The 18,261-nt window shown below is 41.9% G+C and overlaps 1 protein-coding gene across 1 annotated transcript in view; it reads left to right on the forward strand.

Annotated features, from left to right (window-relative positions):
- Positions 1-17,710, forward strand: part of ANTXRL (ANTXR like) — a 56,279-nt gene extending 38,569 nt beyond the window's left edge. Inside the window, exon 18 of the mRNA XM_053984203.1 lies at positions 13,395-17,710. Within this exon, the coding sequence (XP_053840178.1) occupies positions 13,395-13,625 (231 nt within the window). The 3' untranslated portion in view covers positions 13,626-17,710. The remainder of the gene's footprint in view (positions 1-13,394) is intronic.
- The last annotated feature ends 551 nt before the right edge of the window (positions 17,711-18,261 follow it).

Below are 18,261 nucleotides of genomic sequence, written 5' to 3' on the forward strand. Positions count from 1 at the left end.
TTTTATATTTTAAGGTAATTTCCTTTCTGTCCTGGTTGTTCAGGAAAACCTTTTGCTTTCTAAGCTCTATGAACACAATTTCACTCTGTTTTGGGAGTGATATTTGGATTCATGACTCGGAAAAGTCATAAATCTGAAGTTCCCAGAATCAAACAAGTTATTTCCTTTATATTTTCAGGGGTTACCAGAGATATAGGTTGTTTCCCACTGGAACAAGATTCAGTGAAGTTACGTTTTCCAAATTTCTCTTTCACAGTTTACCTCTATTTTAAAAAAATTTTCCTTTTTCCATTTTTGCTGCTTCAGCTGGGCATCTATCCCTTTTTGCAGCCATTGGATGAAATTATAGCAAACCACTTTTTTCTGCATATTAAAAATACTCATTATGGAGAATAGAATATCCACAGAACAGGGAGAGAAATATTTTTTACAAGGCTTTTAGGACAAGGGGAAGATGAAAAAGGTTGTTTTTTTTTTTTCATATATATGTGTGTGTGTGTATATATATGTATCAAAAATTATATAGGGTTTTTTTTTACATTAAAGTAGTCTTTGGAAACTCTTTTGAAAAGTGTAACATTTTCATCATTTGAAAATGAATACTGTGATGTGGGAGCTTTTCTCTTTCTCAAAAACCTGAAAAATACTTGTACAAAAACTTTGTGATAGTTTTGTTGGTTTTGATGTATTCACCAATGTATCTAGCTTTGTCACAGAGAAGCAAAAGTCTGTTACACTTTTTGACAGCTGTTCAGCATCTTTCCCCACAGTGCAGGCCTCTTATCTTTGGATCTGTAAACCATACAGCAAAGGCAGTATTGCTATCCCAGATTTTTGAATCATGACTTCTTACCCATTCCCATCATGAAGTGAAGTTAAAAATAGCATTGCTTGTATATTTTTGAGTCTTCCTATGGGGAAGCCCATTCCAGAGTGTGAGAACCTTGCAGTAGAAATACAGGCTTGAAGCATGTGTGAAGTAATATGGGACTGACAGCTGCAAGGGGTTCTGTTGTCCTTTCCTGTAAGTGAGCAGGTCTGCTGTCCATCCATCTGTTTTTCTTCCTTCATCATGGTCCTGCTGCCATTCCCCATCCTGCTCTTTTCCTTGGTCTCCTGCCCTAAATATTGCCTTCCATTTCCTTCTGTGGTTTCTTCCTCATTTTCTCTCTCAGTTCATGTTTGCATGCCCTTCCCCTTGATGAGACAGACTGATTCCCTGCAGTCCTGTCTTTGGGAGCAGTATGTTGGTCCCCAGCCTCCTTAGCCTGTTCCTCTCACACTGCAGGACCTGAGCTGCTGGTAGCATCATGCTCTGGGCTATGGCCTTGCTGCAGAGCTGGCTGAAGCTCTCAGAGTTTCCCTGCCCCAGCTCATGTCTTCCATGAACTTATCAAGAAATGGATCTCAGGATGGATGATTCATCAGTATTAGGCAGGATTGTATTAATAGGACTGCATTAATCCTTGTGAAAATCACAGGAGCTTTTTGGAACTGCCTATTTACAGAAAGCCATGCAGGCACGAGCTCCAGTGCTCCTTCTCCTGTGTGCCCACAGTGTTTTGCTTGGCTCTTACAGACAGCTCCTCCTCTTGGTCTCCAGTCAAGGTCATATCATAGCACCACCAGTGAATTTTTTTTGTTTGACAAGTACCTCAGTAAAGGGTCACAGGATCACGCTCACTTGACTTCCTCAGGTCACCTCTAGCAGGAATTTCTGTTGCATCAGGATGGGACAACAGGGGATAAACACACTTAGCTCTACCCCATCATTAGCAGCTAGGCTGTTATTTGTGGCATGGAGTTTTGCTGAGCTCTCAGACAGCATCAGCAGAGGAGTCAAGGGATAAAAAAGGACTTGTGGCTCTGTGGTGGGTTGCTGGGCCTTCTGCCTTGCTGGAATATACAAAGGTGAAGTCTTCACAGGCATTTGTGCCACTGCTGCACTGGTGGATCCCTTAGAGCCAGGCTTTCTTCCCACCCCTTTCTCAGAAATCCCTGTCTTAGAGGACCAGCAGTCACTCTTCTGGCCCAAGAAAGGGACTGACAGCTCTGAGGTGGGGATGCTGCTCATCCAGCCACAGGAGTACGTCAGTGTTCACATGGTCTGATTGGGCTCTGTGTTGCTCAAGGTATTCAGATTTTCTTGAAGATTTTCCCATCACTGTGTTAGTGTCCTCCTAAGCTTGGTTCTGAGCTTGCAGCAGCTGCTGTGAAGGCTGGAGTTTGGGAAATATTAGTGTCTGGCCATCTTGAAATGTCATACAAACAAACCCCAGTAGCTGGTAGGGCAGGCTATCAGTAGTCTCTGCACAAGGTAAGTTTCAAACTCTTGCCATGGCCTCATGGTTCAGGAGTGGGCTGGTACCAATGGCAGCAGGTAAACACTGAAAGCCCCAGTATTTGCAGAGAGGAAGGGGAGGTGCTTTCCAATGGTCTGTGAGTTGCTGCTTTCAGCAATTCCATTCCATTCTGCCTCTCAGCACGTACTGATTGATGCAGGAAATTCTTAGAGGCTCGGTTTACCAAAGTCTTTGACTAAAAACCCAGCATTTTTCCTCTCAGGCAGAATTGATCATTTACTTTAAAGACTTAGAACATGATCTCATTATTTTCACTGAAACTTTTGTAGCTGCAACAGGGAGTGTAGACTGGATTTTGCTGTCACCATCCCCTTGTATACCCCTGGGACTTTACTTGGAAAAAAGCAATGCCTTAGTGGTACTACCCTGTGGTTTGTACATGTAAAGGCCTTTCCTGGGGAACGGGACTAGAAGCAGGCTGCTGTACAAAACTTTGAGAGTTTTTTTGCCTTTTTCTGTTCTATAAAACTGAGATTAAAAGGCTGCTGTGCAGCCAAAAATGTCACAAACTATGAGCTGCTGGTCATTTCAGAAGCCAGAACTTCTGGATCCTTTCAAGTTCTCACCCTTGAGTTATGGTGTGATTTGGAACAAGGCATAGAAGCTGGAATTTTAAACAGCAGCCTTTGAAATGAGGAGTATGTGGGTTCCTTATTCTGTGCATCCCTTTCAGAGCGATCACTCTTAGTTTGATAGGTTTGTTAAAGCTCAGAAGGTCTGATTACCCTCAAATTTCAAGTGATTACTTGTAATGCTGACCATGACATCTATGTGCCTTGGTTTTCCTAACAACAAAATAATCATGAGAACACAGTATTTACCTTCCTTACAGCTGTGAGGTTTAGTGTTCTGCCAGGCATTTGGGACTCCTTAGATGAATCATGGGACACCAAGCTTATGGATTATTAATGACTAATAATTATTCTCTAGCTGCTACTTACAGGTGGTCAGCAGCTTGAATGCAGCCCACGGTGATGGCAGCACCCACCTGTCACGCCACGCTGGCTGCCCACGTACTGGTGCTATTTGGAGCTTATTCTAATTACTTCTCTTCAAGACCCAGTAATGGCTGTTAATAGGCTTCCCTGCCTCTTGCTTGGAGATGTGTTGTAATCACCCATGTAACAACTGGCAGAGCTACAGGGGGGGCTGGAAAAGCAGCACTGAGCTCCTGCAGACTGTAGTCATCAGTGACTGCTGCCTGGTCCTGGGGCTTTTTTCCCTTTGCTCTTCACCTTCATAAGCTGCTGAAAAACTAAAGAGATGAGGACATTGCCTGCCACAGTAGGTGATCTCGCTTTGTCACTTTCAATGAAAATGTGACACGTTAAGCTCCCATTTTGCTACTTTCTTTCTTCTTTTTTAAAGGACATAGGCATCTCTGAGATCTAGTCCTGCTTTAGAAGACATGGCATAGGGGAAGAAGCTCCCTTTCTGTGGTGTGGGACCAATGTCCTAATGCACAGTTCCCAGGATGTGTTGAGTGCTGCAGCTGGAAACATGTAATCAGTGACTAATGAATTTCCTGTCCTACAAGAAGCCCATATACTGCATTACCTCTCACTTATGCCAGGATTGTGTTATTTCTGTTGTGGAAGAGGAATTCACAGGCTTTGGGGATGGATACTGCCTGTCTGCACCCAGGTCAAACCAGTAATCTGTCCATGTCTTTGGCAGCCAGAGGCATGCTCAGGAACAAGAGGCTCTTGTGAAGGATGAGTGCAAGTCCCAGGGCTGGTGTTGCTTGGCACACAACAGGGTGAAAAGGATTGGCCTTGTGGTACAGCCTCGTGGCTGTAGCTTACATAGTATTTAACTTCTGCTGTACTGCAGTTGTACAGTGAATAAGTGAGGTGAAGAGTAAATTCTAGGAGGCTGAGACCATGTTCCTACTGGTACTTTGAGCACTTAATAGAGTCTGTTAGGTAGAGAGGGGACTCTTCTGCTAGTCTTAAAACATATGTGCCACTTTGCTATTTCTCTGATATTTATGATAAAGGAATAGCTTCATCAGGTCTGATTCTCAGTGGTTTTTTATTGGGAGCATGTCTTTGGGATAAGGCCTGGTGACTTAATCCCTCATTAACTGGATCTCTGACATGTCAGCATGGAGGGAACAGGCTCTTGTGTTGTTATCACAGATTTCCAGGCAGCACTTCACTGATGTTCCACAATCCTACAGCGTGTCCAAGGGCCTGACTAGAAGCCTGGAGGCTGTCTTGGGCCTTAGCACTACTGCCACAGGGCAGTACTGATGGCACACCTCTTTTGAGAGGAAAAGTGCACAAATGCACATGCGGTTCCTTTCTAGGACTGCGTGTACAGATCCCCAGTTTGCACATGGACAGGTATGTTGCAGCCAATATGTTTTATTTGTTTCCCAGCAGCACCCTTGGATCAGTGCTGAACATCATCTGACTGTTTCAGCTGATTTGCTGGGAGCTGTGCATCCCTCACTGTCTTTGGGTTGGGTAACACTGCAGAAAGTAACCTACCCAGCCTTCCTTAGCTTACATTAGCAGCCTGTCTGTGTGGTGGGCCAGGATCTTACATTTTTGGCTGAGGCATGGAAAAATAATAACCATTTCCACCAGGAATCTCTGAGTTTCCATCATTATTCTGTACCCTAGTCAGGTGAATAACATTGTGCACACAATAATCCCAGCTTGCTCTTGAGAGACAGTCAAATAATTCACTCAGGAGAGCATGATGACACTTAATTGCAGTTTGCGCAAGATCAGTTATGGTTCTTTGTGGCCTAATTTGCTACTCCCATTAAGCCACCAATACCTCAAGGCTGAGGCTGTTGCACCCAGCAAATGTTTGTTGCCTTTGTTGCTGTCTCCAAAGCCCTCCCCATTCTAGGAGATGGACAAATGCAACGTCCTCTTCCCTCTTTCCCTGAAAGCACCAAAGGAAAGAGGAAAATCTTTTGCAAACCAACCGCTGTTGTGTTTTTTTCTTGAACCACATTCTAGTCTGGTCAGCATTCAAGTGTGGAAATGTGTGGTGCTGTGGTTAAAACAAGGGATATGAGTCACAAGTCCTCAACTTGTAAATACCATTTTTTTTCCCCTGCATAACCTTGAGTAGCATGACCTGGTGGTGGCTCTCCTCACTTCCTCTAATCTGGGACCCTCATCCATAAAAGCTGTCAGGAAAGAGGAAGGCAGTAAATCACATGTGAGTGCAGGTTTAGGTTAAGATATTTTTCTGAGGTTTGGGTGGGATTTGGTCTGGTCATACTTTGAGATTCATACTGAATGTAAAGTGTACCTGACAGACCTTAACTTTGGTTATGTCCAGTGTTACTCTTCTGTTCCCTTTGTCACTTCTGCTTTTTTAGGGCTCAGAATCAACAGGCTTTGTTGTGGATCTGCACTGTGCATTAGTTCAGCCACAGCCTCGGCAAGGTCCAAGACATGTGATGTTTTGTGCATTCCTGCATGATATCTTGTGACTCTGGCCATTCTTTCAGGAGATGTCTGTAGCCTATTGCTGCATTTCCTTGCTGAGGCACGGCTGGAAGCAGCATGCAATTTCCTGCTGAATGGAGTGTGATGCATATTATTTGAATAGCCCTGTCTTCAATACTGGGGTGGGCTCTTCATGTCCCTTTCCTTGTGTGCCTAAGCTGAAAAAGTGGTTTCAGGCATGAGAGAGCTGGATGGTGGGAATTTGTTTATTTTGCTGAAGGGTACTGGTCTTAGCTTAAAAGTCTGATTTCCCTGGCTGAGCTATTCCTCCCTCAGATTCCTCGTTGTTGTCCACTTTCTCCAGTGGTAAATTGGAAGTAGTCCCCTTGCCTTCAGTGTATTCCTGCACTGGTCTTCAACGTAACTGAACAGAGTGCTCCCAGCAGACCCATCCCTTGTTTCAAGCAGAGCTGTGCACAGCTGGGACTGTGAACTGGGGAATAGTGTCTGCTGATGTGTGTCTGGGAAAACTGTCAGTACTTGATTGTATTCAACTCTCAGTATTCGGATAAAACAAACTACAGTAGCCTGGGATAATGCAGCTATTAATCTTACTGCAAAACAGCTCCTGTTTTAATTGCCTAGTAGAATTGAACACAGTTTTCCCTATTACTGTCTTTATTTTTATTTAAAACTGTTCCTTTAGGTGATCTGTAAATGTTTTTTCATGTTAGTAGAATTAGCTGAAGTTGAAAATATACCCTTGAAAAAGTTTCAATCTTTTCAATTTTTGTTTTGAAACACCTTTTCTGTCTGAAACTCAAAAATTATTTGAAATGAACAACACATGTTTCAAGCCTGAATTAAACTTATTTCGACATACTTGTTTTACCTGAAAAAATAAGACTTTTGGTTGCTGTTGACTTTTCCTTGGGCCAGCAAGTGAACTGAAAGATGACTTTATTGCTGTTGTTATGTGCAATGCATGCCATGGGTCTGTTTGTGAGTTTGTCCTGGCAACCTACCTCCCTTGGTCCATGGGGGATCCCTGGATGGGATTATCACACATTTAGTGTCAAAAGAAGAGCTCCTGTGCTCTCTCATCCCTTCCCCACCCCATAAACCCTATTTTCTCAGCTATTTGGCCCCCACAGCCAGGGTGTCTGAGGACATATTGGACTTTGAAGGATTTTTTTCTCCCAGCTTATTTACAAACCAGGCTGGTCCCGTTTTGCTTCTCTGAGAGGGGCTCAGGCATCTTGCCTGTGCTTTTTGGGCATCAATGTCAGCCATGCCTCAGCCAAGACAATAGGTTTTGTCCTGAATGTGTCAGCAGCCCAAGGAATTGCTTAGCTGTGTGTCACTGTCACCATGTGCCCAGCTGCTGGCCCATGTGCAGGATCTCATTGTTTGGGACTTGGGAGTCCGAGTTTGTGAGGCAGGGATTAACTTCCTGTGCTGCATCTCCATGGTGCTGCTCCAGTGAGCCAGGGTTTGTGGGTGGTTTAGTTTGGTGGCTAAAATGAGAAACTTTTAATAGGGTTTTTGTGGACTTTGTGAAGGATTCGTGTGTGCCCCAGCTGCTTTTAAATATCACTGCCCCTTCCTGGGTCAGGATATGTATCCTGTTTAAAGTTGGGTTACCTCCCACATCTTAAAGCTCAGGCTAATTCCTTTTGCAATGAGCAGCACTTTGGGTGAGCCCAGTAGGTTACACCTCTTGGTAGCATCACCTTACTCATGATGTGCTGTAAACAGAGTTTGCTGCTGCTGCTAGGATCCTCCTTGTGCATTTGCATTTTCATTTTGTAATTTTCTATTTGAATTTATCTGATGTGCCTAAGGGCATTACTGTTACAATGAGTGATTCACAACCCACAGTGCAGTGATTTCCCTCCCCTCCAATAACTCCATCATAGAAGGGAGGGAGCAAAAGTGATAGGAGTTTACTTAGGAAGAGGCCAGATAATACACTGGGAAAAGAATGAGCTGAACTTATTTTCCTTTTTAAAAGCAACACCAAAGGAAATATTTACATTCTCATTGCTGGACACTGCCATTTTACTGGACCTTACTTTTAAAACCCTTTTCTCTTCAGTCAACCTCATTTTCTCTTATCTCTTCATAGTTTTGGATTACCATCATTATAGATGTCAATCCGGAGCTGCCAAATAGATCCCCAGAAAATTGTTATGTACAAGAGAGGATTTAGTAAACTGGAACATATGTATGAGAGTCAGGTTAGCATGCAAGCAAATATTTTAACTTGATGATATTTAATGTTTTGATTTGAGCCCTGATAACTTAAAATGGCTTCATATAAAAATTAATGACAATTTTATAACATAATTGTTAATGGTTAATGAAATAGCCACCATATAATGAATTTTGATGATTATAATTTAATCATTAAATAATATAATTAGAAAATAATTATAAATTACATATTTATTAACCTGAAAGCGTGATCAGTCACCTAACTGGTGATATGGGAATCTCTGGCACTTCCAGTGCTTTATTTTTCAACACAAAAACGATATCTGAGTCCTAAATGTAAGAACAGGAGTTAGTAAAAGTTACTTGTATGTGCCTGAAAACCAGGCAGCCTTGGGTTTTACGTGACAAACTGTTTCAGCAGCTCACTAATTTCTAGCCTGTCTGCTGCAGGGTAATCAGTGCAATTCCCAGGAAATCCATGAAGGTTTTAATGAGCCATGACATGTTGAGTGCACAGTCAGCGTGAAGCAGTGCAGTGTGAGGAAGCTTTTGGCAAAGGCTGATGCACATAGATCCTGGCTCCTGAGGAGCCAGCTGCTAATCCTGACACTTGCCCAGGGAACTCAAATATTGGGAACTCTGTACCACCTTGCTTCATCTCTTTCACTGTACAGGTGTCGTATCCATAATCTACCTCTGATGAATAGATTTCCTAAATGAGTTTCCCATACTGGCTGGTTTAGGACATTCTGTGTAGGTGTTTCTCCTAGAACACTCTGTCTGGTTCTTTATTAGAAGACAGGGCAATCCCTAATTTTGCCAAAATCCAATTTTTCCAAAGTCACTGATCTTTAAGGGTGTATATCTCATTGTTTTCTGGGTATGTGGATGAAAGTCTTCACTTAGCTAAAGTGATCATGACTTTTTGTATATTCTCCCTCTTGTGGTTTTGTAAGTAGCATAAAATCTTAATCTGTTATTTTGAGATTTAGAGCTACATTTTTATACTGAACTGTTGAGAGATACTTAGGAAGTGAAGCTGATGAACCAGGTCCATAGCAAGCTGGCAGACTCATCCCATAGATAAACACAGATAACAAAACTGGAGAGAGCCCAAGGAAATTATATTCATTTTGGATTTCAGCGTCCTAAATAATACTTATAATAAATAATAATTTCATACTTTAAAATTATAAAACTATGAAATTTGTTATAAAATAATAAATAATAATTTAATACTTCCTTACTGGGAGCAACTTCATTTTTAATTTGGTAGTCTAGTGTTTTGAATAGCCTTGCTCAAACTTTAAAGGACTTATTTTAATTCATTCTAAAATCCAAATTATCATATTCTTACAAGGTCAAAGACAAGAAAATTCAGTAAACTAAGTCAAGTTAACTAATTTTCAGTCGGATATACACCTCTTCAAATCCAAATTGCAGCACTGGGACACCGTAAGCCAAACCAAGAGGGAATGGAAAATCAAGCAAAATTTATAACAGAAAGGATGTCTTTTATTAGGTCAACTAATGTAGCTAAAAATAAGAAACAGGCATACTTTTGTGTACACGAATACTGACATGCACAGAGATGAAACTGGATTTGATTTTTGTTAAACACCAATGCATGTATTAAAATGAAGAGAGAAAAGGGACAGCTACTGGCAGATGGCCTGGATTTTTAAAATTCTTTTTGCTGAAGTGCTGCTAGTATCATGGGTGAACAGACTTCCCCATGGCACTCTTTGAATTGCCTGGATTTTTTTAACAGTCATTTCTGTCAATTGAAAACTTGCTGAGTAGTAGCTAAAGATTTTGGGGAAATGAATGCTGGGGAATGATGTAGTGAGCACTGTGATGAAGAGAGCCCAGCAACATGATGTGATGGCTTTCATGAGGCTCCTCCCTTCCTCCCATCGTTAAACCACACACAATAACACATCCTAGGTGGTCGAGAGAACTTTGCCGAGAAGTACAAAGTGCCTGAATTGCACATGTGATTGTTACACTGGGATAAAAGCTGGAGTCGGGACAAGGGCAGATCCCACTGCTTCAGTATTTGTATTTTTTGAAAAGCCAATTTGGCAAGCAGCATAACAAGAGCCTAACAAGTGGATGGACATATGGGGAGGCAAAATAATTGTGCATTAGGAAGACGGTGCAGATGTGAGCTGCAGGAAGGGCGTAACTCCATATGGCGCATGGCTGACCTTCAGTTGGTGCCTGAATGACCGTACGCGGTGCGGGTCGCGCCATCTGAGCGGGGCCCAGCCAGCCAGGGCTGGATTCACGCACATCATCTGCCTCCTAGAACACAATAAGGCAGCTACCGACAGCTGTGGTGCCTGAGATCATCCTGGTATTGCTGCACCTTGCAGCTCTGACACCTTCCCTGAAACAGTGTGTTCCGTGCTTCGGGACAAATATATATCATTAGCTCTGCTAAAGTGGTGGTGGTGGCTTCTTAATCCCTGTTAATCCTCTGTGCAGGAAAAGCAGAGATAAGTGTTCAGGATACTTAATTTCTGTCTGTGTTCCCAGGGTTTAAAACCCTTTGTATGCCTTTGGAAAGGAAATTACTTAATTCTTTCAACCAGAGAATATTAAAAATCCTGTGGTTAGCATGTTCATTTGAGAAACCTTATGGATTTTTTTATTTATAAACTAACCCCAGAGGGATGTGCATATTAGGTAGAATAACAGTGGCACTCTGTTATATGGAGACTGTGATGTGTGGAGGACTTAATTCTTCAACCTAGAAATCCTTTGACAAAATACACTTGATAAGTCCAAACTATCACTTATGATTTATTATCATTTGTTCTTCCCTTTCCCTTCTCAGCTGTTAATCCTGACACTGGCTTAGAGTTTGGCCCCATTTTATCAATGGCTGCTTGAAGTGCTCAGGAACATTTGCTCCAGTATTCACAAGAAGTCTTTGATATATGAGATTGTAGGCTAACACTGATAATCTTTTGTGAGGAAGTGTCACAATACATACATCGATCATCCAAGCCTCTATCTGTCAGACTCTCCCAACTCAACCGTATTTTTCATGACACAATGCAGCGCATGGCCTTTAAATTACCCATCTGTCTGACAAATCAGTGAGTGTGGCAGAAACTGGCAGCAGTTTGACGTCGCCTATCACTTTAACTGAAGTGAAAGTAATGCAAACAGATTTATGGGATCCCCTTTGATTATAGACTATGAATATATTTGGAATTGATGTTTGTGAGAGAGACACAACAGAGGGGCAGGAAAGGCTTGTAGGCAAAAGCAGTAGTTTTGGGTTTGCAGCTTTGCATTTACTATGAGGGAGATTGTTCTGTCCTAAATTTTTCCCTCCCCATATGGTGCATTTCATGTGAGCACCTCTGACCTTTTTTCTTTTTCTTTTTTTTTTTTCTTTCATCCTGAGTGATTATTTAGCTGATCTAAATTCATAACTTTTTAAATATCAAGGCTGAGTTTTCTTAAATGAATTTGATGTACAGCTGTTAAATATATCTGTAACATTTGTTGCATGTCAGTAAATACTGCTGAATTTCCAAGTGGGCTCAGTGAAGCACAGCAGAAGGCAAATACCTGGCAAGGATGGCTGCTTGCTGCAATGCTGGTGAGGACTTGAGTTCTGTGATGAAGTAGAGCAAAGCATTGACTTGGTTTTTTTGATCCAGTGGTTTATCTTTGAAGAAGTAACCAAGACCTTGGCTTTTGCCTTTTGCCTCCATGCAAACGCTCTGGTCCCAGTATAGTATTGCCATGAACCTGGCTCATAACCAAAGTCTGGCATAGCAAGCCTGGGTTTTTAGGAAGAGAATTTTATCCTACTCATTGATACTGTTAAGTGTAGTGGTGAATTGCGATGCTGAAAGCTAGGACAGAGAACTACTGAGTGTGTCTCATGTGCAGGCAACAACATGCCCATTCAAACAACTCGTGTCTGCAGCTGAGCTCTGGAAGCCCAGAGCCATTCAGCCCAAGTAAGTGTTAGGGTGGTACCCTTTGGGTTTTAGTACATTTATAAAATCATTTTCTGAGCTCTGGAGCTTACACAAGCTTCTTTTGAAATGCTGCTTCAAAACGCTGCCTTTCTTCAGCGAAGCCATAGACTTAAGTGATTCCCCTCTTCTTAAAGAAATAGTTTTCATGAACAAAGGTGCAGGCATTGGAAGTCACTCAACAAAACAGCTGAGGTTCTGCTGTGATGGCTTATGCCTTGTTTCCTGAGGAAATTGTGATTTGTGAGTTTGCCACAGGAACTCAGCCCATTCTCTGAACACCTTCAGAGTTTTCTCATGCCAGGCAGCACTGAGCCAAGAGAATCTGTGACTGATGCGGGTTTTTGTATTCCTGCTGCCACAGCCATTGGTAGCTGGGGAGGATCATGATCTACAGCTGCTTTGAGACAAGTTTTCTGTATTTGGAATCCTTCTCCTCAATTTGCTATGGGGATGTTGTCATAACCTTGAGCTGAATTTAGTTTGTTGATTCTAGCGTGCACGCTACCTGAGGTGCCTCACTGAGGGTACCATGTAGCTTTTGCATTACCTAGGAGCCTCTGGCTGCTTCCCACAGGAGAGGGGCTAGGTGGTCTTTGGGGTCTGTCTCTCTCTCTCTCTCTCTCTCTCTCTCCTTTCCTGTCTAGAACTTGGTTAGTGGGAACCTATGCAAAGCTTTATTTTGGCTAAAGGAAACCCTGACATATTTGCATTTAGCCCCTAGTTGACTAGGACATCCCCAGTGCTTGCTTTTTTTTCAAATCCAAGATACTTCTGTTTTAAAATTCCCACATACAGTGCTCCCATCAGGTCCTGCCTGTCTGCATCCTGCATCCATCCTGAAAACACCTGCATTGAAGAGCGCTCTGTGCAAGTCCCACACCTTTTTGGTGTTTCTGAGGGGAGCCACATCTACACTGGAGCACAGAAGACACGTGCTATCCCAGTGTAATGTTCAAAGCACAAACATCAGCCAGGCTAGGACACTTTGAAAATCAGAGCTAGTGTATCTTTGTTGATGTCATTGCTCTGGTATAATCCTGTATGAGTTTTTTCAAGCACAGCTTTGCAGTCAGAGATGCCACCAAGGGAAGCGTGACTTGGGTGGACCTGTCACGTTTGGCATGTTCTGCTCTTGTAGCACAGCAGAGAGCACAGACCCAACGTGGTCCCTTTTGGATTAAGCCAGTCCTAGGCTATTCTCTACAGGCAGTAGCTCTGAAAATCAAGGAAAGTATGAGCTTTAATACAGCATGGTTTGAATGTAATTTCTAGGACCCAGTCAATGATACTGGATGAAATGTAGCCTGACCTCTCTGCTTATAGTACCTTTGACTAGCTACTAATGAATCAAAATACCTTCTATTTAATAATGAATTTTTCTTCACCTCTAGGGAAGATGTATAAACTTCACCCGTGTGAAATCGGATGGGACCTCTGCCCCTTACAGCCCACCGCCGAAGCTGCCATTGCGCGACAACGCCCCCCTCAACAACGCTCCAAGGAATCCTTCCTCTCCTGTGTCTCTGCAACCTCCTTCCAGGCAGCCACCTCCTGGACCACCTCCATCCCGAGCTCCTCCTGGGCCTCCTCCTTCACGCCCACCCCCACAGCCCATGGCTTAGAGTGCAGCAAAACCTGATCGACACAACATGTCTCTTTGCTGAACACAGCATATTTATTGAGTATTGGTTTACAGTTAAAGATAGCAGAATTTGTTGCTGGTCAGCAAAAAGAAAAAAAGGAAAAAATATTGCCAAGTGTCAATTTTAGTGTATGAATATATTTATACCACACGTGCTGAGTAAACATTCAGTGGAAAGATTCAGAGCTATGGGGTATAGAAACAAACCAAAATGATCATCTAGATACAGTAGCAGCTTCTTTGTGTATACTTTTGAAGATCTATTTAGATATGACAGTTGTCTGACTTGCTATGTCAGATCATTCATTAATAACTTCAGCCAGTACTTGTGCATCAGTGGCTTTGATAGCTGCCACCTACAAGTTGGTTCATTGAGGAATTTGCTTTCTTTTCCCCAACAGTACTGCATCCAGAAATTAATATGGATCAACAATTGCAAAGATAACTTTTTGCCTTTGGTTCTGCAGGTGGAATTTCCATGGAAATTTTGAGAAGCCAGTAACAGTAATGAGGTAACATAAGACTATGTGCCAATAATCTAGATCAATAATCTGTCATAGAAGAGGGATATATCTTTTCCCCCTGGAAAAATCAGTTCTGAGCCTGCCATCTCTGCATATGTTTAGATGTGGTTGCAGAGGATAACCAGTGAAGGTGAGATACTCTATCTAGAAATCCAGATTTTGTACAAGACTTGGGTTCATATTTTTCCAAAGTTCAGAGGAATTTTGTGAAAAATATTTTGGCTTTGTGTTTAGTTTTCATTTACAGAAAGAGTAGTCCAAAAGGAAGCAAACATACATGGAATTTGAGCATAGATGCTGTAGTAAGCAAATATAATGTGTTATTTATATCAGCAACATTGAGGGACTGATTCTATTGCTATTTGATTGGATAAATTTCCTTTTGATCTTACTGCCAAGAAGAATTTGATTTTGTGATTAAAACATAAATTCCTCTTTGAGCAGCTCTTTCTTTAGACAGTTCAGATCCCACTAATATGTAACCCTGCAGTCTACCTGTGGCTGAGAGGCATGGTGTGAAGAGTGAGCATGAGCTTTTATCCCTGTTTTACATGCTTGGCCGCTCTCCCATGGCTTCAGTTCTGGGTGTCATCAGAAAGTGATGTGAGCACCCACACAGAGGAGGGAATTTATGACGCGGGACTGGGGGCCAGCCCATTATTAGTGTTCACTAAGCAATACCTGAGTGGGTTGTGCCCAGAGCATTCCCTAGTAAATCAAAGTAACACCTGAGCTTGCTTTTTCTCCACCACTACCTATTGTATTGGAGAGGAAACCTATGCTGGTCTGCTTTGGCACTGGCTGTGTTTTTAGGACAGTTGTAGAAATAATGATATGTTGCATTATGACACAGCATATGCCTATTTCTCCATCTGTGTGTGGGTGTGTAACACATCATAGTAGTTATTGGCACATAAGTCTAAGATATAATACTAACTGTATTGTACAGTTGCTCCAGATTTAAAACCTTTTAATGCAGTTGTTACAGGCATATAAAGTGATACTGGTAGAAACAGAAATCAAGCTTAATGTTTCCAGTGGAAGGCCCACTTGCAGAACACCACCAAGCTCTCATCAGTCTATGCTGATCACTGTGACATGCCGTGTGTATGCAGCTGAGGCTGTCAAACATGACTCAGAAGAACCACAGAGCCTCTTTCTCCTCTTGCACTGCTCTGCTCTCTTGAGCTTAGCTCTTACCTCATATATATTGGTGCAGGTAGTGGAATCATGGTTGTGAGTGCCAACTGGCCTTGGAACTGTTCCCAATTTAGGCCAGAGTCAGCAAAGCACTTCTGCATGTGTCAAAATGTCCTGCAGGTCAAGAGAAACTTCCTTATGCCCAAGTACTTTGCTGACCTGTGACTTCATTGTGATCAGAAAGGAGAATTGGGATGCACTCAACCCTATCCTCATTCTTCAACACTTGAATAGGGTCTGCATAATTTGGTTCATGAGAATGGATTTCTGTTAGGAGGGGAAAGAAGAGTATGTGTGTGTGCGTGTGCTTGTGTGTGGGAGCTGTGCAGGGTTTTGTTTGGTTTCTCTTGCTTTACAAAAATTGCTTGAGAGTTGCACTCCTATGAATAGAAAGGCCTTTTTTATCAGCCAGTGTGACACAGAGTTATCACCTATCTCTGTTTCTTAGATGAAAGGTGAAACTAAAACAAGTCCTATTTTCCACTGCAGTTCTGGTGAAACTCTGCTTTTACCCCAGTGAAAGGAACTGAATGACTGCAGTGGGAGGGCAGGAGGAAGGGTGGGGGAAGGTGCTTCACAAGCAGAGATCATTGATGGGCATTACACTGGTAATATAGAAACCCTACAGTAACCTTGCTGGGTCTAAGATAATTCGTAATGTGTATGTACCATGAACCTAACAGCTTCTCACATTGGTTGTATGAGAATAATTAGCCAGCAAATGCTAACTAGAAATTTAAATGGCAGAGGACAATAAAACTGACACCCATGCCAGGACAAAACAGGCATTAGAGCTTTAACTTCTTGTGAGGCTGCAACAGACCACTGCTCTGTAGATACCAAGTCTTATCAGCAGGCAGAAGTGAGATTGAAGCAGTGACTTGTGGGTCAAGAGTTAACTTTAGCTATTGAAAAAGCCTGGGAGCCAGATTTTGTCTTGTCTTGCACCTGTAGAAGTCTTGAGCAGGGTGAGTAGAGTTGGTGATTTGCCCTCACGTTAACATTGGTGGAATGTGACTCCCTACCAGTGACAGTGGAGGTGTTGGCTTAGGCAGGGCTTCTCACAGTCACACATCCAACATGCCTGTTGTTTGCCGTTGAGGAGAATATTTGTCTTTGCTGGAATAGACAGTTTTGCAAAGATAACACTAATAATAATTCTGCACAACTTGCAGCAGGAATAGAAACAGCTTAGGCTTTGCCAAATCCTAGGTGAATGGATTCATGTATGATAAAGCAGGAACCACCATGGATTTGAGAATTAGATTTGGCATAAATGGAGTTTCCTGCATTCTCACTGTAAAAAATTTAAGCATTTGGTGTGTAACTCGAGTTTTGGCTGCAGCCTCAGTGACAGGAGCACTGCAGGTTTAGTTTGCTGGTAAAGCAGGAAGGGAAAGTGAATTTTTTTGCCTTAAACTGAATTTTCTTTGCAAAGGTAGGAGCAATGAATATGCTGCACTGGCTACAGAAAGGCCTTTTGGTTGTACAGAAATGTACCCATTTGCAGTGATCTCAGGCACTGCAACCGCACAGTAGGAGAAAGTAGTTGCTATTTTATCATCTGTTGAGCTTGATCCTTACCTGGTATAAATCAAAATAGACCAACTGAAATCAAGGCACAAATATCAGTGTCCATCAGCTGAGAAATGGACTGAAAATGGTCTGAAAATAAATGAAGGGACAAAATCCCTCTAATGGGCTTGTTGTTTCAATGTTAGTTTTGGCATTCTTGTATATGCCAATTGTGATTACAGTAGTTACACTGCTAAGAAATGTTCTCATGTGGGAATGATTCCCATGTATTTTCCAGTATATAGCACGATTTGACACTTGCAAAAAGTGAATATCTAATGCTTCTCCAAATCCTAGAGGAAAATGTGGATTCAGGAGACCTTGGTCTCACACTTAGTACAGATGTGAAATGACCCAAGGTGCAAAGCAGCGGAGAGGGAAATTCAATGTGTTTAAACCTGATACAGAACCACATTGATCAAAGCATATTTATGGCCATTTTTCAAGCTCAGTGCATGTGTTGCCATCTGTGGGAGTAGCCTGCAGAGCAGACGGTCCTAAATAGAAAAAGAAAAAAAAAAAAAAAGGAAAATAATCAGCTTCTCATGTGAAAGAGCAAGCATAACAATGAATGACATTATTTCATGAACTGTACCAGCTCAAATGCAAGTGCACCTGGTGCTCCTAATGCTTTTTAGTCCTGTTGGTCTTCAGACAACATGATCAGTAATACACTTTCTCTCTTTAATCATTTGCTGGTTTTATTGTTGTTACTTTGGGGTTTTTTGTGGTTTGTTTGTTTTGTTGGTTTGTTTTTGGTTTTTTTTTTTAAGAACCATTTAACTGAGAAAACAGCCCTACTTCTGTAAATATAGAGTTTAATTTGGAGGAGACAGCACACTTCTGGATGTTACTGCTGGACAGTTATTTATTAAAAGGGGCTCAAGGTGAATAAATAGAGGTGGCTCAGGATACATGCATGCAAGTGTGATAATGCAGTATAGCATTTTCAGTTCTCTGTAGTTTTGGGGTGAGGGGAATTTTTGGGTCATCCTAGTTTTTTTAGAAGTTTATACCATTGAATAATGCAATAGAGATTCCTAGCCTATAACAGTGCTTGAACAAATGTGTAGATTATGATAGTTTTTTTTTCATTTAGGAGATCAGGATAAGGATTGTGAGGGGAAAAACGTTTTAGGAAATGTTTTAGTTTTTACGGGGGAAAATGTACTGTAGTCAATTTTTTAAATTTTCATTTGTTTAGAAAGATGTGTTTTCTGAAACAGTGGGGATGTGGGCTGATCCACAGCTGGGGCATGGAGATGTAGGACAGAGGAAGCAGTAAGATTTTTGAGGGATAAAGAAGCTTTACTTGGG

This window comes from Vidua macroura, chromosome 8 (assembly GCF_024509145.1).
Source record: "Vidua macroura isolate BioBank_ID:100142 chromosome 8, ASM2450914v1, whole genome shotgun sequence".
In the NCBI taxonomy this organism is placed as follows: Eukaryota; Metazoa; Chordata; class Aves; order Passeriformes; family Viduidae; genus Vidua; species Vidua macroura.